The sequence below is a fragment of the Callorhinus ursinus genome, unplaced genomic scaffold, assembly GCF_003265705.2.
Source record: "Callorhinus ursinus isolate GAN/ISIS: 27379988/994484 unplaced genomic scaffold, GSC_fseal_2.0 scaffold21, whole genome shotgun sequence".
Classification (NCBI taxonomy): Eukaryota; Metazoa; Chordata; class Mammalia; order Carnivora; family Otariidae; genus Callorhinus; species Callorhinus ursinus.
In genome coordinates this window covers 28,681,967-28,709,440 of record NW_027397083.1, presented here as the reverse complement: position 1 = coordinate 28,709,440, position 27,474 = coordinate 28,681,967, and the positions used below count along the sequence as shown (strand labels likewise).

Below are 27,474 nucleotides of genomic sequence, written 5' to 3'. Positions count from 1 at the left end.
ACCCTCAACCAACCCACACAAAATGCTGGTACCTCCTAACGACCCACTGGTTGGTCAGCAGCCCTGCCCTGGACCCTCCCATGCCCTGGAGTGACCCCACCTGCCAACAACAGCATCACAGCTACTTTTGCTGCCTCCCTGAGGGCAGGGGTAAGAATAGAGCAGGAGTGTCTGGTATGGCTCAGGACTTGAGCCCTGGGGCAGAGTCTCTGGGCCCCTAGGGAGAGTCTCTCAGCCCAGGCCTTACAAGGGAAATTTCCAGGTTGCAGCTGCTGTTGGGACCTGTAAGGCTCACGGGGATAAGTGGGTGGGCCAACAGGGAGGGGCCTGGGTGTGACCTGAAAGTCTCCCTGCCCTAGCTTTGGCCTCTCTGGCCCATCTGTCAGAGCTGGTGGCCTGCTAGACACTTTGCCTTCTCTGGAAGCCTCCCACACCTGTCCTTGAGGCTCCTCATGGTCCAGGGCTCCCAGATGGGTTGGGGAGGGGGATGGTGCAGGAGACTCCTGCCAAAATCAAATGGATTTGGTCTGAATTTCCAATCTGCACAGGGGGCACCAGGGAGCTTGAAAGAGAGAGAGAGAGAGAGAGAGAGAGAGAGAGAGAGAGAGAGAGAGTGTGTGTGTGTGTGTGTGTGTGTACAGGGTGCACAAAAACCAGGTTACAGGGAGGCAGGGAGGGGAGAGGCAATCACACAGACCCAGAGGGCTAGTTTTGCTCAAAATGCTCCGTTTATTGCTCTATTCAATGACCACGAGCAAATTATAAAAAGACACCAAATGTCTCTGTCTGCCGTGGAATAAATATTTAAAGTCAGCAATAAAAACACGTGGCTCCAAGATAACACATGTTGCCAAGAGTCATGCATGCCCTGCTGCCGGGCTCTCAACACACGCATGGACACAGGAACACGCAGGGCGACACGCAGCGAGACTGCTGGGAAGGCTTTCCCACAGGGACACAGAGAAACGTTTCACACAGATCTGGGGCCCAAACCCCACCCCACCCTCAGAGCTCCCCCTTCTCCCACCCCCACTGGGGCCCAGGTCCTCTGGGTTCACAGCCCCCCTCTGTCCCCTTCCCCCCCCAATGCCTCACAGGCTGGTCACTGCCTCCTGAGGGCATCTGACACCACGAGGTCACCTTTGCTGTGACACTCCTGCCCCCCCCCGACCCCAACCCAGAGACCTCTCCCCGAGCTGAGATCTCTCCACCAACTCCTCAGGAGCTCCCCATCCCAGTCCCCAGAACTGGGGCAAAATGCAATCTGCTGCGTGGGAAGTGGGGGTGGGGGCCCGAGGCAGGCACCTCTGCCTGGGCTGCTTTGGGGCTGGAGCTCATTACCCCTTTCCCGGGCTGAGGAGACACAGTGTCCGGTACAGATAGCAGAGATGGATGGACAGACAGAAACGCTGCGGCAAAGACGCTCGGAGTGCGGCACAGAAACGTTTTGGATCAGGTAGCAATGGAACCATCGTTAAAAACTGAGGCCCCAGGTCTGCATGGCATGGGTCAGGCCCCGGGGCCCCAGGCCTGGCCTGGCACATCCGTCCCCCACCCCGCCCCCCACCCCAGTATGTACAGTAGGAAGAGCTATGTTGGGGGGGGGGCAGGGGCCAGGCCAAGGCTGACGCAGGAGGGAAGGAGGGAGGGAAGGAGCAGACTGAAGAGAAGGAAGCAGGAGGAGCGGTTGGGGGGCGGGGGCAGGCCAGGACCGAGGCAGGGCTCTGCATGTGGCCAGGGTGGGGGCCCAGACTCAGGCTGGGTGGTGCCCAGAGGACCTCAGGGCAGGAGTGCGGTCACTCTGGGGGCTGGCGGGACAGCTGCTTCTCGTAGAGGCTCATGACATGGTGCACAAACTGGTATTGCTCGCATGTCTGGATCATGCCGCCCCTGGGGGCAGAGACACACGGTGGACATGGGGCTGTGGACGGATGGGCTGTGGGGGGGGCGCCCCCAAACCAATGACACCCAGTCATTCGCGAGGGGCCTTGTCTTGCCCTCCCCGCCAGCCACGCTCCTCTGCTCCTTCCTGCCCCTCCCAGCTCCGCGCGGACAGGAGCAGGGACAGGGATGACAGGTCCCTCCACCCCTAGCGCCCCCCTTCTGCTCACCAGCCATGCTGCTTTTCCCTCCCCGTCAGGCCCCCAGCTGTCCGGATCCAGCTCTCCCCACGCGTCCTCTCCACGCCCTCTCTGCCAGGCTGTCCAGCGGCAGCGTGTGCCCCGGCCCCTCAGCCCTGCCGCCCCCGGACTCCGGGGCCCCGGGCGCCCGCGCTGACCTGTCCTGACGGAGCTGGCATGTGGTCTTAAGGATGTCCACCACGCCCTCCTGGCGCAGCTGCTGGCAGCAGATGCTGGTGGCGATGAAGCAGCCCGTCCTGCCGATCCCTGCACTGAGAGCGGAAGGGACACGACACTGGGGCAAGGAACGGGGGCGGCTCCGGGAGGAGGGAGGCCGCCCTGCCCCAGGGGGCCGGCTGCGAGGACCCACCTGCAGTGCACGATGATCGGGGCACAGCGGGGCCCCTCCTGCTGGGCTGCCTCCTCCACCTCCCGCACTAGGTGCAGGAGTGGGGGCGCCCGGTCGGGGGTCTTCTGGTCAGGCCAGGACGTGAACCAGTAATGCTTCAGGCCTCGCTCTTCGGTCCCGCTCTGTCCAGGAGACAGAGACCCAGCCCAGGTACATGTGAACGCTCAGAACCCACAAACCAGCCCAGAGATGGGGTGGGAGTGGCAGGGACACAGCGAGGAGCACCCAGGGAGTGGGCCGATGGCCTCTGCTGCCGACACCATATATGGCTCAGTGGCATCAGAGACACAAATCCAGCTTGGTGGTGGAAGCTGGTCAGTGACGCGGGTACTGGTCTTCGCCGGTCAGTTCTGCCCCGACAACTCCAGGATCATCCAAGTGAGGCAGAGAGTCCCTCTCCAATCCACTCCTGCCCTCTGGCTCTTTATCTTTACAAACCGCCCAGTCACCTGTGAGTCCCCTGACGCCGAGCACCAGGACTCTCCCTCTCCCATCACCGCCCTGCTCCGCCTGCCCACCCCCGGCGAGTCTTGTCAGTTTTCTCTCCTCTCCTCCGGTACCACCTCCATTTTGGCCTTTACCACCTCCGCCACCTCTCACTCCTCCCTGACGGCTCCCCCCGCACCGCCGTCAAGCGGGCTCTGTCTGCAGCACCAGTCTGGACATGCCGCTCTCCTGCTCGGAACCCTCTCAGGGCTCCTGCTTCTCTCCGAATAAAACCCATTCTTCTCAGTCTTCGGTCTGGCAAATAAGACCCATTGTCCAGGGTCTAGCCCTCCAGGCCCTTCTCCTACCCCTGTATACTCGTATTCAATGCTCCTGCATTCCAAATGGTGTGTAGATAAAACCTCTGCGCCCCTCCCCCCCCCCCCCCCCCCTGTTCTCTCTCTCATGCCCTTCTTTTCTTTTTTTCTTTCCTCTGCCTGGAATGTTCTTCCCACTTGTTTGCCCCCCAGTCAACTCTTACTCATCCCGCAAAGCCCCAGTCAGCACCACCACTTCCAGGAAGCCCTCCCTGAGCACCCTGGCTAACAGAGTGTCCGTCTTCTGTCTTCTTGCCTATCTCTAGCTTTGCACTTACCATCTGTGGGTGCTCCTTTAGGAGAGAGTCCAGGCTTTGGACAGCTCTGTGTTCCCAGTACCCAACCCAGAAGGAGGCTTAGGGCAGGCGCTTGTAAAGACCCAGGGACAAGCTGTCCCAGGGCACTGAGATAATGAGGTAGCCCTCACCTCACTTCAGCCTCCTTCCAGGGAAGCAGAAAGCTGGTTCCTTGGGCCCCTAGGTTATCCGGCTGTGACGGCTACCAGAGCCTCTGCCCCCACCTCCCGGCCCTCTCATGCCCCCCAGCAAGGCCTAGATCTCAAGAGCTGCTCAGGTGGCCACTGCCCTTCCAGGGCTGAGCGCTTTGACACCCCACCTTCTACCTTCTCCAGTGGGAAAGGGCAGCTCAGAGGGACAAGTCTCAGGCCTTGAGTTTGACCCTGAAGCTGCCAGTGTCAGTAGACTTCTGACTGTTTCTGGTTAGAGCACAGCTTCCTGGTGCCTGGCTCACCTCTTCCAACCTGTGGGGTTATTACATTGGGCTCTCCCTTCCCAGAACATGGGTCTTATTTCTCAAAAACGGAACCCATTAATCCTCCTGACTCCAAAGGAACAATCTCCTCTATTATGCTGAGCCTGGAAGAAGCACAACTTCAGGGTGGGAGGATACCTTCCCCCCTTCTTCTGGGATGTTTTGTATTGCTCATATGTTATATGCCTTTTTTTTTCCCTTTTTTGTGTAAGCATCACTTCCCTGTGAAACCCAAATGCAGCAAGGAGTGCCTGCCCTCTGGTGGACGGATTGCATACTACAGGATCTCAACGTTACCAACGGACCTTCCGTTTTAAGGACAGTGCTGGAGGCTGTTGGAGATCCCTTATCCAGGCAGTCCTGGACGTGAGTGTATCTGAAGCAGAGTTGGAGGACATTCAGAATGACAGTGTAGACAGAGAATCCAAGAGCATTAAATGCATCTGAGGTTTCATCCTGCCTCTGGCCCTCAAGTCCTTTCACCCTCGCTCATCCCTGCTTATCGGTACGTCCTGAGAATGCACAGGCCTGGATTTCAGCTACTGTGGACTCTTGGACGCCGTTATCTGTGGCGTCCCCAGTCATGACCCTGTCCCTCATCCTCCCAGCCCAGCCCAGCCCCTGGCCTCACCCTGAGGGAGATGAGTCGCAGCCGGTAATCCTCAGTATGAATGACTTTCTGCACGATGATCTCCACACCGTCGTACATCACCTGCTTCTCCGGCCAGTACTCAGTGCATTTCTGCAGGGGCCCAGAGCAGGCTGCATACACTCCCAGTGCCCCCCCACCCCCAGTCTCCCTAGTGCCCCACCAGGGCCAGTGGGGCAAAATATAAAAGGGGAACAGGTTTGCAGTCAGAGAGCGTTGGGTTCAAATGCCCCTTTTGAGCCTCAGGTCCCTCATCTGGAAAATGGAATACCTACTTCAAAGGACTCTTCTGGGGATTCGATTAACTGGGCTGGCCTGGCACGGGCACAGGAGCCGCCAGAGCGAGCCCTGGCAGGGGAGCGGGGGGCAGAGCGCATGTTTCCGCAGGTCGGCCCATCTCCTTGGCCCTGAGCAGATGACCTAACTCTGCTCGGCCTCCCATTTCCCCTCCTTGGCCACAGGCTCCCAACCTCCCAAGACTGTTGTCAGGACTAATATGGAAACAGATGCTCAGCAAAGGGCACAAAGCGGCAGACACCTGGGAACAGCACAGGGGTGCCTACCTCGTTCATCTCCTCGATGTTGGTGATCATGACGATGATGGGCGTGTGCTCTTGCCACACCATGCGCCAGAAGTCACCGACTGTGCTGACGATGGGTCCCTGAGTGGCGATGTACACCTTCTCCTCCCCACCATAGCCCTGCGGCCAGCCAAGCCCAGGCTGTCAGGGTCAGACACCGTGTTCCCTGGGCCCAGTCCCCACACTCAGGCCCTTCCCGGGGGTGCTGGCAGGAGCCACGCTGGCTTAGGGACAAGCCGGGAGGACGGATCCTGTGGGCTCGGGCCTCCCTTTCAGAGAGAGGTCACTTGGATGGGGCTACGTACCCGGATGTAGTTGGCGTTGATGTAGGAACTCAGAGGGTCGTCAGGGTCTGGTGAGGTCAGACACACTCTGCTGTGGGGGTCTGGGGTGGGGGGAGACAGGTGAGGCCGGTATTTGACAGGTGCAACAACCCCTCTAGGGCAGGGCTCATCTTCTCTGGCCCACTGCAGGGCACCCGCATTTCTTCTGGGATTCTTGAAGTTCCCCCTTCTCCTGCCCACTAGCAAAACACTGGCCCATCTCCGTGGCCCTGGCTCTCCACCTCCGTAGCATCAGTGTCTGCCCCCTGCCTGTGTCCCTTAAGCTTCCCCGGGCTCCCTGTGCCTCCTGTTCTGGAGAGGACAGAGCTAAGTCAAGAAAAGAACGACCTAGGGCACGCATCCCGGGCAGCAGGGGCAGCAAGTGTTTGGATGCACACGGTCACTGGTACGCTGGGCCCACGTGAAAAACACGTGGCCCTCCTAAGCCTCAATTTTCCTATCTGTAATCCGGGGGTAAAGCTGCCTACTTCCTAGGGTTGTTGGGAAGATAAATAAGAAAACAGCCGGGAAGGTGTGATGTAAACCGTAAAGTACTTTATAAATACAAAGGGCTATTGGGATTTGGGGGTAGAAAGCCGAGGGAGAGCAGAGCACAGGGATGGGGGGCATGGAGCCTTCCACGCCTGCGATCCGACGGCAGGGCCGCGGCAGCAGAGGCAGTGGACAAATGGCTTTTTATCTTTTTTTCCAATCTATTCCCATGTCCAGTCCCACAGCTACAGAGTCTCACAGCCTCCTGCTCCTCTCCCTGGAGTAGAATCTGTTTTGTTCCAGCTAGAACCTCCCTGAATGGACGCTTCTCTCGGGGCAGGGGCTGGGACGGAGACGGGGGAGGCTGCGCAGCGTGGGCAGGGCGGTGGCTGGGGGCCCGGGGCCCTGGCTCCTGCTCTGGCTCTGTCACCAGCTCCCTGTCCCATCCCTTTCTCTCCTGAATAGGGAGGTTCGAACGGAAGATGCTTCCAGCACCCAGGCTGGGGCTCTCCATAGGTTCGAGTCCTGATGCCGTGATTTGCTGTGACTTGCTGGCAGTGTCAGCTTAGTTTCCCCGTGCCGCGTCTATGAGCTGGGGACACCCCTTCCATCTTAGCCCTGCTCGTCTTGTAAAGGTGAAAGGAGCGAGTGGAACTCGAGACCAGTAACTGAGCCCAGCACGCACCACGTAGCACCACGTAGCACAGAGCTGTTACGACTGCCATTGTTACCAGCTTCCCTAGAAAGTTCCCAGAGAGGATCCCAAACCAGGGAGGAAAAGCAGGTGACACTCACAAGCCTCTGCTCTCCAGCCCTTTCATGCCCAGCGCCAAGGCCTGAGGTCCTGGCAGCTGGTCTGGGGGCCAGGCAGCAGAGAAGGGCGGGGAAGGGCAGGGGATGCTGGGTGGCCGGCAGAAGAAAGGAGCAGGGAGTGCTGAGGGGCCGGCTCGCTTCTTGTCAGTGCCTGCCCAGATCAGGGGCCAGAAGTGGGCACAGCACCCTCGGGCCAGACGCCAGGGCCTTTGGCATTAAAGAACCACTGTGGGCACAGTGACCCTCCTGAGTACTGCCTCTGTGCCTGGTGCTGTGCCTGAGGGTAGGGACTCCCCAACAAACAAGACAGGGTCCCTGCCCCCAAGTACTGCAGGCAGGCAAGCAGCGGGTGGTCTGACAGCAACCGGGCTGGGTGTGAAGGCCCAGTAGGAACAGGAGTAGGGAACACCATTCTGTCCGATTCCAGGGCACAGGGCAGGGTGGGGGATAGAGCCATGAGCTGGAGAGGAACCAACTGTCAGAGGGTCTTAGAAACCATGCTTATCGAAACCTGAGGATTACTAAGGGTGACAATGACAGTGTTTAAGGAGGAGAAGGACACAAATGGATTTCTGTTTTGCACCATTTCTGTGATAATGGTAGATGAAGGATAGGAGGGGAGAGTACAGGACTCAGGAGACCCGTCAGGAGACTACCGCCCGGCACAACTCCAATGCAGTCTATGCCAATGTGCCCCTGGGACTGGGCAATATAGATGCCCCGACCCCCCAAAAGTCATATGGCAGTGAGGATGGAGAGGGAGAGCTGATCTGAGAGACCTTCCTTCCTTCCTTCCTTCCTTCCTTCCTTCCTTCCTTCCCTCCCTCCCTCCCTCCCTCCCTCCCTCCCTCCCTCATTCAAGTAGGAGCAGAATGTCTACTATGTGCCAGGCCCTATTTTGGTACTTGGGGCACAGTGGCAAATGGACAGAAATTGCTCCCCCATATCTTGTCTTCAGTGCTGTCAGCTGGTTACTGGTCACTCTGTCCTATTAACTGCCCATGGATCTGATTTTTCCATTAGACTGTGAACTCCCTGTGTCTCATTCATGCCTCAATCCCCAGTCCCTGCGGCAGGGTTCAGCAGATGTGTGCCAAATGAATGAGAGAACAAGCTTCAGGGTGTCCTGGATCTGGCAGGCCTCTGTCACGTCTGACACGCCCTCTGTCCCACACACCCCGGCACTGGTCCCAGTCTCTGAGGCACAGGGTCAATTCTTGCCGGCCACGGAGGATGCTCTGTGGGGCTCCAGGGCCTGGAGGCTCAGAGCATGGTTGAAGTGGCTCAAGGCCTCTCAGCAATCCAGTGGGGACCAGGAGGAGGGTGGCCTGGCTCCCACCCTCCCCCAGGGACCATTCTGAGTGAGCAGCAAAGCCCTGGGTTCTGGGGGACCTGAGCTGCTCCTGCCACAGGGGGCTGGTTGGTTGGAGGGTGACAAGATGAGGAGAGAGGTGAGCAGCCCTGAATAATGCATCCTGGCCTTAAATGGTGCTTTGTTTAACCGGAACTACCTAGAGATGGTGTAACCATAGCAACCACAAGTCGATATTTTAAAAGTTAAAAATAAGTCATGACATCTTACATGTTGTTGGAGATGCTGATGGCAAAACTGCTTTTTTTAAAGCCTCGTTACTCCACAAACTGAGTGGAGTAGGTTGGTGGGGATTCACTTTCAACAAGTCACCCCCTAAGCCAGCCCTGGGGCCTGGGGCCAGAACTTGGCAGGGGTGACAGGCAGACAGGGGCTTGATGAAAGTTATCCGAAAACGACACCCCAGGGCTGAAAGAGGAACATTAGGGCACCTGGTCTAACTGCCCTCGAAGGGGGAAAATCCCTCTCAGATCTGCCAGGGGATTGATCATGTGGCTTCACTTGAACACCTCGAGTGACAGGGAGCTCACCATCTGACGGGCAGCTCATTTCCTTGTGGGGGTGGTTCTTCCTGTTAGAGGACTCAGTCTGACCAAACTCGACTCAAGGTAGACAAAAGAGCCCGATTCCGGGGTCAAAGAGGCCCAGATTGAAACTCAGTTCTGTGCTTCCTAGCTGTGTGATTGTGGATAAGCCACTTAACCTCTCTGAGCCTTATTTTCCCCTCTTTAAAATCTTCCCCTCTTTAAAATAGTGATTTTATCTCTATCTCCGAAGAGATAAAGAGGCCTTTAAACTCCTGTCTAGGAGCTGCTGTGATCCTCATTCTTTCTCTCTGAGTTTCCAGAGCCAAGCATAGCCACGACAAGGGTGAAGGAATGAACTCACTCCTGCCCTCACAAGGGGTGGGGGTGGGGGTCCTTTCCCTTCACTGGGTACCCACAACCCTCTTTCTCTTCTCCTCATGACCCTGGAGGCCTAGCTCTGGGGTTGAGGTCTTCCTCAGGGCAAGGGGCACCGAGGCGAGGGTGAGCCTGTCCCCACCCCCCTGGGGCAGTGAGTACTCACTGGGAAGGATGGTTTTGTACCGGTTCTTCCGTACCAGCCCAGGGATGTCATACTCCTTTGGATCCACAAAGTTCATGGGGATTTCCTGCAAGAGGAGGACATGGGGGTGTTAGCAGCTGTGGGCCGCCTCTCACAGAAGTCTGACTCCGGCACTGGTGGGCGTCTAGTCCAGTCCATGTTTGCTGGGGTGCATACGTTGCTTCAGTGAACACTTACTAGTAAACGAGTCAGTGCACACAAAAAACACTTAGGACAGGGTCTGGCACATAGTGAGTGTATAATAACTGTTACTATTACGATTGTTGATCCGGGGCCAGCCCGGCACATAGTAGATGCTCAATAAATGATTGATGAACAAGGAACAAGAGAAAAAGTGACCCGGCCAATCACTGCCTTCTACCACACTCCCGGCACCACAGCCAACCCGAGTGGCTTTGCTGATCCGAGTTCCTGCCCTGGGCATTCCCACCTCCGGGAGCTCAGCTTGTGCTGCTCCCTTTGTGGGAACATCCACCCCGTCCTTCCTGCTCCTCTCTCCTCTCCACCTTAAATGCCACCTCCTCCAAGAAGCCTTCCCCAATGCTCCAGCAGGAAAGAGGCCTCCTTCTGAGTCCCCAGGGATGTGTTTGTGCCTCCCAATTACGCTCTGTGTTAAAAGCCGCAGGTCCAAAGTCCTCTGCCTGGCATGCGAGGTGGCCTGGGATCTGGTCTTTGTTTTCCCCAGGGCTGTTCTCGGGGACCCGCTCTCCAATTACATGCCAGTCTCTTCCCTGCTGTGAATGTGCCCCTCGCCCTCCTGCCTCCAGGTCTGAGCTCCCAGCATTCCTTCTGACTTTCTGTGGGTCGGGAGCCCTGGTCCCACCCTTCTCCATGGGTCCAAACGGTTCCCAGCCTTTCAGATCCCCTCTTGCTCCCTCCCCACGGTTCTTGGGGTGACGCCCCAGGGGCTCTGGCTTCTTCGCTCCCCCTTCCACCTGCCCACACCTCTCAGTGCCTGACCACAGACAGGTTCACGGTGTCCACGGTTTTAGGACATAGTAAGTATGGGCTTCAAGGATCACTACACTCAATTCCTAGGGTTATTATGGGAATCCAAAAAAAACCCCCCAAAACCGAGATGTACAAAAGTGCCCATGGGGTGAGGGTACAGGCTGTGTTCCTCTGTCTCTGGACAAAATCAACAACGATCTACTGAACAGGAAACACCAAACAGGATGCAAGCCCTTTCTCCAAGGGGAGGTGAGGGTAATGGGAGCACACAGCAAAGCTGAGGCTGGGGTGGTTGAGGAAGGCTTTCTGGAAGCATCCATTGGGGGGATGATGTGAGTAGAGGCATGGGGAGAGGAAGGCCTGGGGTGGTGTCCAGTTTGAAGCGGACAGTTCCTGTAGGGGTGGGAGGCTGGCCCAACTCGGGTTAAGACCGGCCATGCCCAGCCCTGGAGAATATGGAGCAGTGGGTTGGAGGGTGGCAGAGGTTTTCTCAGAAGAAATAGCCATCAGGTCCAAGTAGGAGGCAAGGTGGTCTGGGCAAGGGAAGTTGAGGGAGGCACATGGCTGCCCCATCCCCCCGGCTCCTCCCAGGGGGGACCTCTCCCCAAATACTCATGGCCTCTTGCCCATTCCTGCCCACACTGGGGGGCGAGTTACCAAATGGGTGAGTTTGAGTGAGGAACGCACTTTTGGGCCCAAGCCCCTTCCTTCCTCCTCCTTTGGGGACCCTCCTGCAGAGAAAGAAATATAGGGGTGCACCACCTGGGGTGGGTAGAAAACTTAACTCCTAGTATCAGGAAGCTCACTATTGCTACGCACCTAAGCCTCATTTTAAGCTTAGCTTTCATCATCAAAAATAAAGGTGATATCGTCATCTCCTACGTCTTAGCTAACGACTGGTTGAGTGCTCAGGCGGGAAAAGCAGAGAGGTCACTTATTGGGTCCCTCAGAGTCCAACAGGAGGCAGCTGGAGGCTCCTGCAGGGATCTGGAGCGGGGAGGTGACTGGAGAGCTGTCAGAAGATGAACAACGCCTTGAGATGTGGGGCAGGAGGAGGGATGGAAAGCAGGAGAGTCAGAAGGAAGGCTTTCCATCACTTTCAAAGCATAGTACTGGGCAGTAAGGACTTGGGGATGCCAGCCGACACCAGTCACTGCAAGGAGTGCTCTGCCCACGTTAGCCATCTCCTTAATCCTTGCAACATTCCAATGATTTTTATCCCCATTTTCCAGATGAGGAAACTGAGGCTCAGAAGGGAAGCAGCTTGCCCAAGACGGCGGGAGAGCTGATAAGGAAATGACAGTAGTCTATGAGGTGCCGGGTTCTGGGCACCCCGCACCACTGCCTGGCTAGGTGCGTGACAGAGGTGAGCGGAAGGGTCTGCCTGCTGTGGGTGGCTGGCTCAGGGGGACTCACAAAGAATTCTGCCTGCAGCAGGAAGGGGTCCAGGGCCTTCTCGTGAAGCTCCTCGGCCTGCAGGACCCGGGAGGCGCTGAGCAGATACTCACGGGCCGACTCCTCACGTGGGGACATGAGGTAGCCAAAGCCCTCCTCACTGCAGCCTGGCGTGCACATGTCCAGGGTCAGGGAGACGTTGGAGCCCCTCCTGGAAGGACCGGGAAAGGGGGAGCGCATCTCAGAGGTGGGAAGATGAGGCGGGAGAGATCCAGGGTGGGAGCAGGGTGGCAGCCAGGGGAGGAGTGCGAGGGGGGACAGCACTCCTGCGTGAGGAGCACGAGGCTCAGCCCCGAGGCTGAGGCCTGACTCCCTGCCTCCTGCCTCCTGCCGTGGAGTCGCTAACTGAGGGAGGCTTGGGGCCCCAGTTCCAGGGGTTCCATCCAAGGCAATCTCAACACAGCCCTCCCTGGACTCTCCTCTGCCACTGCTGGAGGCAGTTCCCAGCCCTGTGGCCCCAGGAAGTCATGAGACAGGGCACCTGCCTAGAGCAGAGAAGCAGGGCTCTACCCTGTGCATCACGGCCTTGGCCCCATGAGTCCTGGGTGAGGCTGCCAAGGAGTCATGGACATCTCACCCAGGAGAGGCCAGGTCCCTCGGCTATCAGGGGAAGGGGGAGTCCCGGGCAGCACACCAATTGCAAAGATGTCTGCACTAGACAAGCTCTACCATATTCAGTGTCTAAGGCACAGGACAGTTGAAAAGCCCTCATTATATAGGAAGGGAAACTGAGTCCCAGAGAGAGGACAAGAATTGCCCAAGCTCACACAGTAAGACGATGGCAGAGCTGGGACGAAAAGCTAGGTTTTCTGACTCCTCATTTAGTGCTTCTTCCACATCACGTAGGTAATGCCTGGTGTGATCTGGCTTACCCAACGGGGCTCTGAAAAGAAGGTGCTGACACCTCTCAAAGAATGCTCTCGGGAACACTATGGGACACTCTATAAAAGTAGGGTTCTGGGGTCAAGAGACTTCGAGGAATGCCACATGCCACCCCCTTGCTGATTTACAATGAACACAAGCATGTTAAAGGCCCTGACAAGTCCTGTAGTAAAGGAACCTACCCAAACTAACTTGAGTATAGGAGTTTTCGTGTGAGTGTGCACACATGTATACCTGTGTATGCCTGTGGGGTCGTGTGCAGTAACGGTATTTACCTTGGGGCATTCTGATCTATGTGAATCAGACCTGAGGAGCATATGTCTGCACTGGCTAAACCACAAGGCTGGCTCTGTCCTGGCCACTGGAGTCAGAGTCAGGCACCTGCCCTTCTGGCGTTGAGCTGAGAGCTCAAGAGCCCACACAGCCCACCCCTCCTCCACCCTTCCCACCTTTCCTGTAGACCCATGGACTTGACAGTCAGTGAGGCAGGGTCAGCCTCAGGCTTGATGTCCATCACGCAGTCAAACACAGGAGTCTCAGGGACAGGGTCCAGGTCCAGGAAGTCATCCTCGACCTTCTCTTCCATCCACTCTGAGTAGGTGAAGGAGGGCTGGCGGCTCACTGACTGGCGCCTATCCTCAGGGGGCACTGCGGTGTGTGGCTCTGGAGGAGCCCTCAGGAGGTGCCACGCCTAGTTGGGAAGATACAGTATCATGGACCTGGGACCATGTTGGCTAGCCCCTGAGTGATGGGGTATCCATGAGATTGAGCCCCCTACCCTCAATGAGCCTAAAACAGCCCTGCCCTCCTGGGAGCGGTCTGCATGACACTACCTTTCACCTAGACGGGAGGTTCCAGCCCCCACCTTACCCCCCAGCCCCCTCCCCTGTCAACCCTCAGTTTCTTGTGGGCTGAGGGTCTTCTTGGTGGGGTGTGGGGCTCCTACCCTAGTCTTCTCGGGCCTTAGTCCTTCCCTCAGCCTAGAACACTGCAAACCCATTTTCAAGAAGAAGGTGCCCCTCATCCCGGGCTGGGCACACTGGTGGAAGGAGACAGACACCCTGTCCTTGCCCCTACCTGAAACATCTAGCTTGGAGATAAAATGGGAGCTGGTGGGGCCTGGGCCTCAGGGTCAGAGTTGGGGAGCACTGCGGTCAGGTCAGGAGGCACCTTACCAGGGTGGTAATGAGGATCACAGACAGAGTAACCAGCAGCAGACTGGGGACTTCCCAGGTCCCAACACCCAGCCAGGCCTGGGGAACATGAGACAAACAAGTCAGCGGGGGGGCGGGTGGAGACACAGTTCTTATCCATTCCTACGGTGACAAAACTGAGGCTTTGAAAGCCGCCAAGCAGGAGTGGGTGGGGAGCAGGGAGAAGGGTTTCAAGGGTGTGGAAGTATCTTCTGAACTCAGAGAAGCCCCATCCAGGGGTTGGTGACACTGGAGGCCCCCAGTCGCTCCCTCCTCCCTGGAGCTTACTCACCATGGGTCCCAGCTGTTCCAGAAGTGTGAGCAAGGAGGAGATGAGGTCTGTGGCATTCTGTGACCAGACGGGCCCATAACCGCTGAGCCAGAGCACCCCGCAGGCAAGCTGGGGCAGCCGGGGGAGCGGACTGAGTTTGGAGCCTGGGCTCCTTGCTCCCGTTCCCCCTGCAGAGCTCACCTGCAGCCTCAACCTAGCCCCCCAAGGTCCAGACTGCACAGCTGAGGGAAGAGCCCAGGCACTGTGTGCACGAAGGCCTCAGGACCCTCCCTGCAGAAAAGCTGACTGGAGGGATCCAAGACGAAGCCCTTCCCAGGGGGGACCTCCCCGACCCCGCCAGGTACATACATAAAAGGAAAAGTTTCCCCCGAGATAGCTCCATAGATGCGAAGTCCTCAGAGAGGCCCCTGCAGGCCTGGCTGCTGGGGAGGCCTAAGTTCCTGCTTCTTGCGTTAGGGAAGGCCAGGCTGTGAGGGTCTTAGCTCTGTAGCTGAGAACCCCAGCCTCCTCTGCACACCGGCCCGAGAGCTTCGAGGCACCGAGGGGCACCAAGAAGGCCCCTCATCCCCCACGATCCCCGGGTGGCCACCTTGGGGAGGGCATGGTGGGCTGTCCCTCCACCTGCCCTCTCTGCAGACCCTTGTGAGGCCTGAGATCGCCTTACCAGGAACTGGGAGGCAGCCAACAGGCACAGGCTGCTCCTGACAGTGAGGGAGTGGCTCCCGGCGCCGGGAGGTGGCGGCTTCTGAGCAGGCTCTGAGGGCGGTGGAGGTGGTGGGGGCGGTGGCATCTCTCTCGGCGCGTCCACGAGCCCTTCGGCCTGGTCCAGCGCCTCCATCACTACCGGCTGGGGGGGACCTGTGGAAGGCGGACACACGCCTGGTGACTTGGGCCCCGGCGAGCCGCGACGGGCCGCTCCTTCTGGGGTAGCTGTGGCTTCTCAGTCTGGGATCAGTCAGCGTGGCTCCACTTCCAGCCGTCACCCTCGATTAGCAAAGCAATATTCACCTACCTTCGTCAGAAAGAGCTAAGTGTGGGTGGACAAATTATTTCTCTTTTATTTCTCCAGTAACAGAGTTAAAATGGCAGGAGGTTTTTCAGGGAGTTAACATCGCTGTGTTTACACAGTTTCATTCTTTTCCATTTCTTAAGGAAACAAAAAACAACCACCTCAAACTCAATTAAGGGGGGGGGAGACACGGCCTAACCAGGCCGTGACCCCGAACAGCCCTCCCACGCCTGCCTTCCAGATTTTTGTCTCTTGTAGTCTGTGCCTTCACTGGGGCCAGAGGGTGGACCCTGGACAAGATCCCAGCCATGTGCCCCTTCCCCGCCTCAAGGCGCCACACTGTGGGGGCAGTGAGGGTGGTGTGGAGGGAAATCTTGGTGTAGTAGAATTGGTATCTAATGTCTCGATCTAGTTCTGGGTCTGTCCCTAGTTGTGTGACCATGGGAGAGTCACCCCCTCTCTGGGCTTCAGTTTCCACACCTGGGAAACAGAAGTTCAGCTCGACCCTTGGTTTCCATACTGCTTCCTGGAGCCCTGGTACCTTCTCAGGCGCATGGGGTGTTACCAAGAGCTCTGAGTCCTAGGTGTGAAACCTCTGCTTGTCCCCGTTCCATACCCTGAGTTCCTTCTCAGATTATGTCAACACAGGGTTCCACGAGTAAAAATGTGTGAACACCACTGGCTTAGATCTGAGGCCCTGGCCGTAGGGATTCTATCGGCATCCACTTTGGTGAGTGCCCGGTGTTGGACGTCCCCCATCAGAACCCGTATGATTGACCCTACTGCCAAGAAGAGAGGAGCTAGCAAAATGGATGTGTTAACAGCTTGACAGTGGGATGGGGCTGTCCCCACAGCACTGTGTAAATGGGACAATGGACTCCTCTCCTAGTTGGGTGACAACAGAACACCCAGAGCCAAGACCATGTGAGGCCAACAGTGTTTTGTCCACGAGCTTGCTTGCCCACTGGACAAACATTTACTGAGCATCTTCCATGGCCTGGATCACCAGTGCGGTGCAATGGGCCCAGGTCCTGGTGACAGCTCTATGTGTATCCCAGGTTCTTCCTCCTAGATGCTGACCTGGTATGGCTCCCCACGTAATGTGATCCAGCCGTACTCCTCGCAGTTCCTCAGGTAAGCTCACCTACTTGCTCTGCACGCTCCTCCCCCCCGCCGTGCTTTGCACCTGCTATTCCCTCTGCCTGGAACCCTCCAACCTCCTGCTCCCCTCCCCCCCCCCCCCCCCCCCCGCCAAGTTAACTCCTCTTCACCTTATAGAACTCACATCAGATGTCACCTGAAGTCAGTCCTCCCGTCACATTTGCCTAGCACCACCTGCTTCTCCATACCAACAGCAGCAACAATACATCTGGAATGTGGGAGGCCCTGCTCTGAGCGCTTTATACATGTGAATGTCTTCCCTCTGCACAATACTCCTATGAAGTCAGTATGACAATTATCGTCATGTTATAGAAGAGGAAGATGAGGTACAGGGAGGGTACAAGATTCTCCCCTGGTCGGTTAGCTAAGAAGTCATCGAGGTGGGTTCAAACCGAGGCAGACAGATGGGCTCTGGCTGTGGTTTGTGAAATTATTTCTTGAATATCACCTCTCTCACTTGTTTGTAATTTCCATGAAGGCAGGAGTGGAGTCCACTTTGTTCATCATGACTGTCCACAGCATCTAGCAAAGTCCTGACATGTAAGTCTGTGATAAATATTTACACCAAATGAGTGCATGATGGTAGGCCAGTATTAACCAGTCACTCAGTTTTCTTACCAGATAACTGGGGATGATCATACATTCCTTGAAAAGCTGTGATGAAGACTGTAAATACTATAAATGAAACACTCAACATGGCACCTGGCATCTAGTAGGTGCTCAATAAATGTCAATAATGTTAGCACATAATTCCTGCCTCCGGAAGGCTCCCAGCCTCATAGGGAAGACAGACCAGTGGATACATGCCCATAATCCACTGCATTCAGTGGAAAATCCAAGTGCTGGGGGAGTCACTTTTTCTTTCTTTCTTTTCTTTTTTTTTTTGACAGAGAGAGACACAGCGAGAGACGGAACACAAGCATGGGGAGTGAGAGAGGGAGAAGCAGGCTTCCCGCCTGGAAGGTAGCCCGATGTGGGGCTCGATCCCAGGACCCTGGGACCATGACCTGAGCTGAAGGCCAGACACTTAATGACTGAGCCACCCAGGCACCGCGGGGAGTCACTTTTTAAGGTTACCCACTTTTGCCTATGTAGGGCCCTATTACCTACATGAGCACACAGCTCAGATCCTGGCCAGCAAGGTGAAAAAGAAAAAGATGCTGCCAAGGATGGATCCTGCAGGAAGCCAGAAGTTTCCATGATTGAGACACAGAGGCTTGATTGCTCAAGTGGCAAGGTCTCCACCCACGCCCTCAGAAAATGCAGTCAAAGGGTGATGCCAAATTTGGAAGGGTGGGAGGGGTCCAGGGCCCAGAGGTCACCTGGCTTGGCCCTGCAATGCACACACTGTGGGCCTTGGGCAATCCCCCCTTCTCCCTGGGTCTCAGTTTCCTTCTCTGTAAAAAGAGGGGCTTGAACTAGAACTTGGTGCTTCTCAGATGTTTCTGCCATCCTCACAGAAGGGGGGACGTGGGTCTTTAGGAGAATAACAGCAAGCTCACATGGTTTTGGATCTTGCTGCTTTTTTTTTTTTAATTCATGGGTGCTCTCGGTTCTATGCTATGGGTATCTGTACTTGTTTTGATATTAAAATAATGGGCTTTTTCCCCTCCCAAAGCTTCAAGTCAAATTTCTCCTTCAGGAAAATGAGCTACAATTTATCCTGTGACTTTGCCCTCAGGGGTACACACACCCCAGTCTGAGGAGCGTGGAACCTGCCTGCAATAAAACATCATGCTGCTATTATAAAAGACTCAGTAAATGAATATTTAACATCATGGAGGGAAATTTCGATGGTATAGAGAAAGGCAAGGTGACAAAAGAGTATAATCTCCTTGGCCTTAAAAATTAGGAAAGTATAAACGTGCGTATAAAAAGGTGGTAAATGCCCATCGTAAGATGAGAAGTTAATGTGAGATACTGCTTGTGAAGCATGCGGCATGGCTAACTCCTGGCATACAGTAAGTGCTCAATAAATGCTGGACATGGTAAATGGGAAGAACAGAAGCCAGATGTTAACAGTTCTTTGGAGGAGGGGGAGATGAGAGGTGATTTTTTTTTTTCATTGTTCACTGCTGTGTCCCCAGAGCCTGGCCCAGGGCTCGGCAAAGTATACAGTTGGTGCTCAATCAGTGTGTGTTGGACTCGTGCCTGAATGAACAGAGACGAAAAGAGAGTCTGTTCCCAAGCCTGTTCTCCAGCTCCCCTACTTCCACTGCTTTCTATCACACACCTCTGCTCCCCACCCCCGAGATCACAGGTGCTTAACCTGACGTCTGTGGATCCCCTCCGAAATGACATGCAGCATATACTGTGTTTTTGAAAACATATCTTCCTGAATTAAATGTCTGCGTTCTGCTCAGAACAATTTCTCAGTAAACCCTGCTCTGAAAGGTAAGCATCTCCCAGGCGCTCAGTGAATACCCACCAGTTGGATTCATCTGGCTCTCAGGACTGCCAGGTGCCCTGTGGTCTCTCTTTTCCTCTCTGTTCATTCAGGCACGAGTCCAACACACACTGATTGAGCACCAACCGTACACTTTGCCGAGCTCTGGGCCAGGCTCTGGGGACACAACAGGGAACGAAACAGTCTCCACCTGCAGGCACCACCGTGATCCCGGCCCCATTTGTCATTTCGGCTTCTGGTCCAGCTCCTTGAGATGATGTCAGCTCCCATCCTTGCCCTGCCCACCCTGCCACGGGCTATCTTGTTGTGGGCATGGTCCCACCACCTCCCCGGGCAGGGTCTGCGCACTTGCCAAAGTGCTTCTGCACACGCAGTTGCGTTTGCTTCCCTCGGCAGCCCTGTGAGGTAGACATCAGCATCATCAGCCCCGTTTTGTCGTTTTGTGGGTGAGAGGCGGCTGCTTGTGTCAAAGGCTGGCTTTTCAATAGTTCACAGCGAGGAAGCTGCTTTGCCACGCATGAAACCCTGACTCAGAGGCAGCTTGCTGACAACGATGTAACGCCGGGCTCCTCCTGGGCTTGCGTCTTGCGCAGGGTGAAGGGGATTTTCCAGGCGCGCAAATGAGGCTTAGAGAGGCCGAATGGCTTGCCCAAGTAAGCGAAGACCTGGGATTCCAACCCAAGGCTTCCGGACACAAGAGTGATCTTTCCATTTTGCCATATTGCTTATCAGGAGGGCTCACTGCAGCAAAGGAGGGAGGTGGTGAGAGCCTGGGAAGGAGGGAGGGAGGAAGTCTCTGGGTCTGGGGGGAATCCTGAACACTACCCAGCTGCAGGGGGTGGGGGTGGGGGTGGTGCAGCATTTGTGCCTGACCCCCCCGACCCCCGGGGTTAGTGGCTCCTCAAAGGCTACACGGCGTGGCAAGAAGAAGCCCTGGAAGGCAGGCGCTCGGTATCCTGGGCCAAAGCTCTAGGGACCCTGGGTAAGGCCTGCAAGCAAATAGCCTTCAGATTTTACCTGGGGCATGTGGAAGCACTGTGATCCCTCTCCTATCACCTAGCGCCTGAATCCCACCATTAAACTCTGCAGCTACTGTGTGCCCTGGGGCTGGTGCCGCCGGAGCTCCGGAACCCTGGCGGCTCCTGTCCGTGACTCATCCTCGGAGTGCGCGGGCTGCCAGCCCACCGGAACTGGAGCAGAAGGCTGGCTCGGCCTGTTCCTGTTTACATGACGGAGGAGCTTCTGTCCCATTCAGCTTTTCCTCCTTTCCCAAACGTGGCCACGAGTGACCTCCCAGCCATGCCCGCATCCTCATGGGGGCCCTAACCCATGGAACATCACACTCAGTCCCAACCAGACCTTTAGAACCAGGGACGGTCAGAGCCTGACAGGCCCTGAGGGGCATCTGGTCTGGTCTGCTAGTTTCAGAGGGGCAAACTCAGGACCAGAGAGGGGAAAGTGGCTTCCTCAGGGTCACAGAGCCAGGAAGCAGCAGAACTAGCATTTGATCCCAGGTCTGTGGGCCTCCACTATCCATGATCTTTCTGCTATTCCACAGAAAGTTCCGGAAACCCACCAGGGGACAAGGCAGGGCAGGCCAATCGAGCCTATTCTGAGATTTTGCTTGGCTAAGCCCTGAATGTAGAACCAGGGGAAGTAGGTGCCCCCAGGGAATGGAGAAGGGGTAGAAGAGTCCAGAAGGAGAGGCCTAACCAGCCATTTCTGCCACCACAATTAACACACTCCTCAGCCATGCCTGGGGAAAGAGACAGCCTGGCCTCGATGGGCCAGGACTCTGGCCTCCCCGGGAGAGGCCAGAGTGCTGGCCTCCATTTTCCGCTACCTTTTGGGAGGTGTGTAGGATGCAAACCAGGAGTCAGAGGGGATGCGTTGGGAGGTGAGAAGATTCACCAAGATAATGTTTTCATTTGACAAACATTCATCAAGCACCTGTTCTGTGCTCTGGGGACGTTTTGTGTCTCGATCCTAATGCTGACCAGCAGGACTCCTCGGCGTGAGAACAGCCCTGGCGTGCACACACACACACACACACACACATATCTAGCCCTGCTGGCCAAAGGCAAACTGATGGTGGGTGTGGGGTTCTAGAAGTTGGCACTGGCTCCCCACAAGCCCTCCGCCTCATCAGTCCTGCTGATCAGCAAGCAAGAAGGCCGGTACACCCCCAGAGTGAGGCAGCGCAGTGGCAAGCACCGGGCTGGCCTCGAGCCCGAACTCTCGGATGGTAAACTGGCTGAGGGCAAGGCCCCAGTCTTGCTCACTGCTGCACTCCCCAGGCAGGATGGCTTGGGAACAGGAAACCGACTCTGGCCAAAGAAGATTCTGGACTAGGACATGGGTGCTCACAATTTATCAGCTACATGACTCAGGTGGGCTGCTTAATCCCTGTATAACTAGATTCCTATAGTGGTTTTCAAACGCATCTGTGAATTCCTCCACATTCCTCCCATCGCTGGGTAGTAGAAAGAATGTCCCGTTTCCCCCCTCCCCCACCTCCCCAACTGGATGATTGCCTTAAAGATGGGAATGTGGCAGAAGATGATGTCTGACCCTTGAAACTAGGTTAGAAAAGTCCATGTAGCTTCTGCTGCTTCTCTCTGGATGCATGCTCTGGAAACTTTCAGGAGTCATGTAAAAACATCTAGCTGCCCTGAGGCTGCCTTGTGGAGAGAGCCAGAGAGAAGAGAGCGGAGAGAGCGTGAGTCGAGAGAGAATGAATGCATCAGACGTAGTAGGTGCTCAGGAAAATCTGAATACTGGAAAGAAGCCCTCAACCCTGACATTCAGCACACAGGCCAATGCAGCAGGAGGGGACCTGCACCGTAGGCCCCATGGGATAAATGAACTATGATGTTCTGGGAGCTCACCTCAAGCAAGGCGAGCAATCTGTACCACAAAAGAGGTGGGGGGCAGCTCTACTATGCTCCCTTCTGTCTGATTCAGAATTCTCCAGAACTTTCCTCAGTGACTTGCTTCAAGCTAGGGACCCTGGTTCTCAGACTGACACAGAGTGCAAGCCTGTGGGCATGAGGTTGTGGCTCCACAAGCTCGGTGTCCTCCAAGCCAATTCTCTTTACCAGCCTACTAGGCACAGTGCCAAGCATCCCCGCGACGGCTTTACCAATACCCACTCATTCAGGCCTTACCACCACCCCAGGAGGTAGGTAAGGGGACAGTCCTCTTTCACCGACAGGAAAATAGGAGTTTAGGAGGTTCAGTGACTTGCCCAAGGCCACCACGGCTCATGGAAGGCCAAGCCAGGCCTCAGACCCGGGCAGCTGGGCTCCAGCATCTGTCTTCCTAACCAGACCCTGTGTTACCCACCCCTGGCTGGGTCTCCATTGCTTCTTCCTCCTGCCTATCAGGGGGAGTCAGCTTGGGAAAGAGCTTTAGTCCATTCTAGGACAGAGGGGACAGTGCTCCCACAGCACTATCACACCCCGGCATGGGGGCAGGGCGGGGGTGGGGAGGCCCTGCTAAGGGCAGGGTGGGCAGAGAAAAGCGGGCTTGGGATGAAGATGAGAAGTCTGGGAACTCAGGTGTCCTATGCTCAGTCTGGAGAGGGCCAGGTGGAGGTGGGGTGGGCCGGGGGTGCTGGAGGCTGTCTGCAGACAGCTGAGAAGCTGTGCTAGGGAAGGGGGCATGGCAGGGGGCAAGAATGGGACCCCCGGGTGAACGCTCTCAGCAGTCCGATTGAAGTAACAAGAAATATCTCCAGGACCCAACTCTTGTGTGTTGTAATAGCTCTTCCTATTCCCCAAAGTGGCTGTTTCCAGGGATGTAGCTTTTTGTAGTGGCTTGTGGCAAAAGTCTGAGTTACACAAACCTCGGTTTGAGGCCTGACTTTGCCATTTACTCCTTCTGTGACCTTGGGTAAGTGACTTACTCTCTCCTCTGGACCACAGATACAGTAAGACTTGTCTGTTGGATTGTGAGGATACCATAAGGTAAGACATGCAAGGCGCTTAGTCTGGTGCCCAACACATGGTGAATGCTCAGTAAATAGTAGCACAATTCAGAGGAGGAGGAGGAGGAGGAGAGGAGGGGAGGGGAGGGGAGAGTGAGGGAGAGGCAGCAGTAAGGACTTCCCTTTCATCTGCCAGGTGAGCACCCCAGGAGGACAGTGGATGCCCTGACCCCACGTGGGCAGAGGCTGTGAGGCTGTAGGCTGGCAACCGGGGTCGGTGGATGGAGTGGGCATGGGCTCAGGGTGGTGGTGGGGGGGGAGCAGTGTCGTCTCTGCCAGTTCATTAAATCCAGAATGCTAACAAGCGTTCAAAACAAAACACAACTCAAGTAATCTTTGGATGGGATATAATAAAATGGTTCTATCTGAAATTGCAAACAGCTTTGTTGCTGCAAACAATGGCTTAGTTCTTTGTGACTCTCCGGAGCGGAGGCCCAGAAGTACAAGGGTGCAAAGGGTCAATGAAACTCTGAGGGTGCGCCCCGCCCCCAGCTGCCCACGCTGAGAACTAAAAGGACAGACAGAGAGGCCCTGGGGCGAGGGGGTATGAGAGGTCCTAAGTGCCTGAGACTCTGACCAACAAAAACGCATGAGGAGGAAAGGACAGACTTGAGAGAGCATTTGGTCCACCCGCCCATTTCACAGATGAGGAAACTGAGGTTCAAAGGGTGAGAGGCAGAACCAGGATTGACACATGTGTCTTTAACGCCTCCATTCAGTTCTCGCTCATTACGCCAGCACGGGAAGTTTCACAGGGGCTGCCGGCCGGCATCCGAAGGGCTGAGGCCAAAGGCCCCAGGGCAGCAGAAGCCTGGGTCCTGGCTTGGGGTTCTTTGGTGGGCCCTGGTCAGTGCCCTCAGAAGTATAGGCAAGTCCAGTGGTAGAAGGGAGCAGGAGCGACCCAAGACTCCCCAGGACAGCAGCGCCCACAGATCCCACACCTTCAGAGGCCACAGTCCTGGGTTGGCCCTCTGCAACCAGGGAGGCTCACGATGTTGGTAAAGTGTCAAAAGACTGCAGTGGCAAGTCCTCGTTCTGCCTCTCCTGGGCTGTGGGGCCCTGGACCTCTCGCTGCCTTGTGGGCCTCGGAGGCCTTCTGTAAATTCAGGGTGTGACCAGGGGTCTCTAAGGGCCCTGCTGGTGCCAAAGATGCACCTATCTTTAAAAAACAAACCTGAGCCCCTGCTTTAACCAAATTCAATGGTCTCACCTTGTTCTTAGGATAAAGACCAAACTCCTTGTCATGGTCAACAATAAAGGCCCAGCATGTGCTGGCCCCTGCTTATCGCCTCAGCCTCCACGCACACCACCTTACTCCTACTTATCTCTGTTCCAGCTTCTCCCGGATCCTCTGCTGCAACTGGCCTGGGAAGCAGAAGTCTGGAAACCAGTGGTTCTGCTCCAGGGAATTCTCACACAGTCCCTAAGGGGGCATGGAAGCCTATGCTCTCTGTGGCAGGGGTGGGAGAAGTGGGGAGATTAAAAGTACGTGCACACAAAACCTCACCACCCCTTCTGCAAGAGCACACGGAGACAAACAAAACACACACACTAAATACCTTAGAACACAGTAACTACGGGGAGGAGCACTATGGCAGTGGCAGAGAATAAGCGAACAGAACCAGAGAGTGCCTCTCGTAGACCACTGAGGACAATGGGGCCATGCAAATACCTACAATGTTCATCACCCTGCCTCCCCCAAGGAAACAGGACACAAAATGACCAAGTTGTCAGTTGGGCCAAGTCCAGATGGCAAAAGAACAACAGCCAAGGGAAGGCCTGTTATCTGGTCTGGGTCCCCCCGACCTGAGAGAGCTGGAGAGAGGGACATGGCTTTCTCCAGGGCGGGCTCTGGCTGCTTGGGAATTGGCGCCCCCTGTAGGGAGAAAGGCTCATGGACTTGGCTGAAGCAGAGCCAACTGCCAAAGAGACCCCAGGGTTTCTGAGCAACTTCACCAACATGACATTCGAGTCATTGTGTTGGCTCTCTCTGGGGGAGGGGGGGGATTCCAGGGCTTGGTGACTGTCTCCACAGATGCCCCCACAGGGTTAACTAACCCCCATTAAGATCCTGGGGGTTGGGTCAGCCTGAGATTCTGGGCCTGCCAGGCTGAACCACCCAACCTGGAGGAACATGACTCACCCCACAAGGCCCCTACTACCTCCAACTACCACTCTTGCGTGGCAAGGACTAATGAATATCTTGGGGTGGCTGATCGTTTTTTAAATGATTTTGGAAAATATGAGGGGAAAAAACCCTCATAAAAGCATAAAGGAAACTCGAGTCATCCATAATCCTACCACGCTGAGAAAGACACTGGTTTCCTTTTGACATATTTTCTGGTATTTTTTCTTTCTTTGTGGGTGGATTTTTTTTCCCTCATAAATCATTCTGTATATAGACGTATCCTTAGAATATGTCTCTTTGGATTTCAAGGATTCAACTTTTCAGCAGCATGGCAGACAGCCTCCAAGGTGCCCTAATGATCCCCGCCCCGCCCCCCCGGCTCCTGATATTCACACTGAGGGGCCACACATGTAAGAAAAGCTTTCTTGGGCCTTCTATCCCAGCCCAGCACCAGGTGAATACAGCTAAGTGAGTGACCTCAGTTGAAGCCACCTGAACAGAAGAATCACCCAGCTGAGACCTGCAGGACCCTCTGAATCATGAGCAAATCCAAGGTTGTTGTTTTAACTCACTGAGTTTTAAGACTGTTTATTAGGTAGCAAATAGATTAACCAAAAGAAGTGGCTGGGACTTGAAAGGAAGAAATGAGCTCAAATGGAAAGATGAAATTTTTTTTAATGGCTAAAATATTCTTTTTAAAAAATTTATTCATTTATTTATTTTGACAGAGAGAGAGAGGAAGCGAGAGCAGGGACGGGAAGGGACAGAGGCAGAGGAGAGAGAATATCAAGCAGACACCATGCTGAGCGGGGAGCTCAGTGTGGGGCTTGATCCCATGATCCCGAAATCATGACCTGAGCTGAAATCAAGAGTCGGACGCTTAACCGACTGAGCCACCCTGGTGCCCCAAGATGAGATGTTTTTGGAGGGTCCCTGGGCCAGGCAAGGTGAAAGGGGACAGCATCTGTCACTGCATATCTTAGGGATACCACAGATGTCCATTTGTCTGAAAGACCTTTAGCATCAACCTGTGTGGAGGCAGACAGCCTTTCTTCCCATTGTGAAGACTCTCTGGTCATATCACACATCCAGGTAACTCCCTGGAATATCAGAACCATTTCTACAGTGGTGAAGGAAAATGGGTGACTGTCCTCTCCTGCAAACCTGGCTCCCTTCCCCGCCTGACTCAGCACGTAGACAACACTCTTGCCTGTCTGTGCTGCTTCTGTGAGGTGCCAGGCCTGTGGCGAGCAGTCAAGAAAGACCCAGAGAGCTATACCATCCACTCCACTGCTGAAGGACTGGACTGCAACTTGATGCCCGGGCCCTTGGGAATATCTGAAGGGTTTTCTATGCACACTCCATATCCTGGAACAATCCTCACCCTCATTACTAGCTAGCACTTACAGAGCATTGTGGAAGAAGCACTGAGCATGCATCAACTCATTTAATCCTCACAAAATCTCTACAAAAGTCTTATCATGGTACCACCTCATTTTAGAGTGAAGAATGTGGAACTCAAAGCAGTCAGGTAAGTTACCCAAGGTCATGCTACTGATCAGTGGCAGAGGTGGGATTTGAACCCATATCTGTCTGCCTCCTCACAGCATCCTAAGACTCAGCTAGATGGGTTCATCCTTCCACATCTGCCCTAGCATCTGAGAAGAGTTAACCTCTACCATCACTGTTCAGTGGATACCTGGGTTGGTACTTCTCAATACAATGGTATCATTACAGAATGCTCTCCAATTAGGGTGCTTAACACATCCAAATGGTGTTTTGTTTTTCTTTAATTCCCACTCTGAAGACTCAAGACAAAGACAATTCACTGTACTGCTAGCCACAATAAGCCTTCCTAAATGCATTAAAAGTTCTGAATGAAAACAGAACTCCAATGATACAAAGAAAGAAAAGTCAACAGAACTTAAGCTGCTGAGTGTTGACACTCAGTGAGCCCTCAGCAATACAACTATAACCAGGCCTGTCTTCTCTGTTTGTCTATCTGGGCTCCTGCACTTGCTCCCAGACAAGTTTGAACCAGTACTAAGTACCAGGCCCTGACCAGAGTCTTTGTGAGAACGAGAGTTAGTAGACGGGGACAAAGCCCATTAGGATGTTAACCTATTCATTAAAATGCTTTGATAGCTGGTTCCTAAAGATATGAGCCAGAGCCCTATTCATCCTTCAGGTCACAGTTGAAAGGCCATTTCTTCCGGGAAGCCTTCCCTGACCCCCCCTCAAGATAAGGCTGCATTAGGGGTACACCCTTCCGTGGTGTTCTGGCCTCCCTGAGAGCAAGAACCAGGGTCTGCTCTTCACTGTGTCACCACAGCCTGGCCCAGGCGTGGGCACAGAGTGGATGTTCAATAAAAGCTTGTCAAATGGATAAAAGGGCTTTGCAATTGGTCCTTGCTGGCTTCTGGCCCAAGATCTTGTCTGTGTCATGAAGGGACAGCCGGGAAAGCTGAGAGGTGACCCTCCATCATGGTCAGGGTTAGGCGGAGTGGGATTAGGATTTCCTCAATAACGCATCCCCTTGGGACGCCTGGGTGGCTCAGTCGGTTAAGC

At 55.2% G+C, this 27,474-nt stretch overlaps 1 protein-coding gene across 3 annotated transcripts in view; it reads right to left on the bottom strand.

Annotated features, from left to right (window-relative positions):
• Positions 1 to 712: 712 nt before the first annotated feature.
• PTPN5 (protein tyrosine phosphatase non-receptor type 5) overlaps positions 713 to 27,474 on the bottom strand; it is a 52,983-nt gene continuing 26,221 nt past the window's right edge. For all 3 annotated transcript variants that reach the window (XM_025879272.2, XM_073904872.1, XM_073904873.1), the window contains 12 exons: positions 14,878 to 15,071; positions 14,214 to 14,321; positions 13,904 to 13,981; positions 13,178 to 13,419; positions 11,808 to 11,997; positions 9,402 to 9,486; positions 5,639 to 5,718; positions 5,316 to 5,453; positions 4,735 to 4,845; positions 2,491 to 2,651; positions 2,279 to 2,392; positions 713 to 1,890 (listed from right to left, as the gene is read on the bottom strand). In XM_025879272.2, the coding sequence (XP_025735057.1) occupies positions 1,797 to 1,890; positions 2,279 to 2,392; positions 2,491 to 2,651; positions 4,735 to 4,845; positions 5,316 to 5,453; positions 5,639 to 5,718; positions 9,402 to 9,486; positions 11,808 to 11,997; positions 13,178 to 13,419; positions 13,904 to 13,981; positions 14,214 to 14,321; positions 14,878 to 15,071 (1,595 nt within the window). In that variant the 3' untranslated portion in view covers positions 713 to 1,796. The remainder of the gene's footprint in view (positions 1,891 to 2,278; positions 2,393 to 2,490; positions 2,652 to 4,734; positions 4,846 to 5,315; positions 5,454 to 5,638; positions 5,719 to 9,401; positions 9,487 to 11,807; positions 11,998 to 13,177; positions 13,420 to 13,903; positions 13,982 to 14,213; positions 14,322 to 14,877; positions 15,072 to 27,474) is intronic.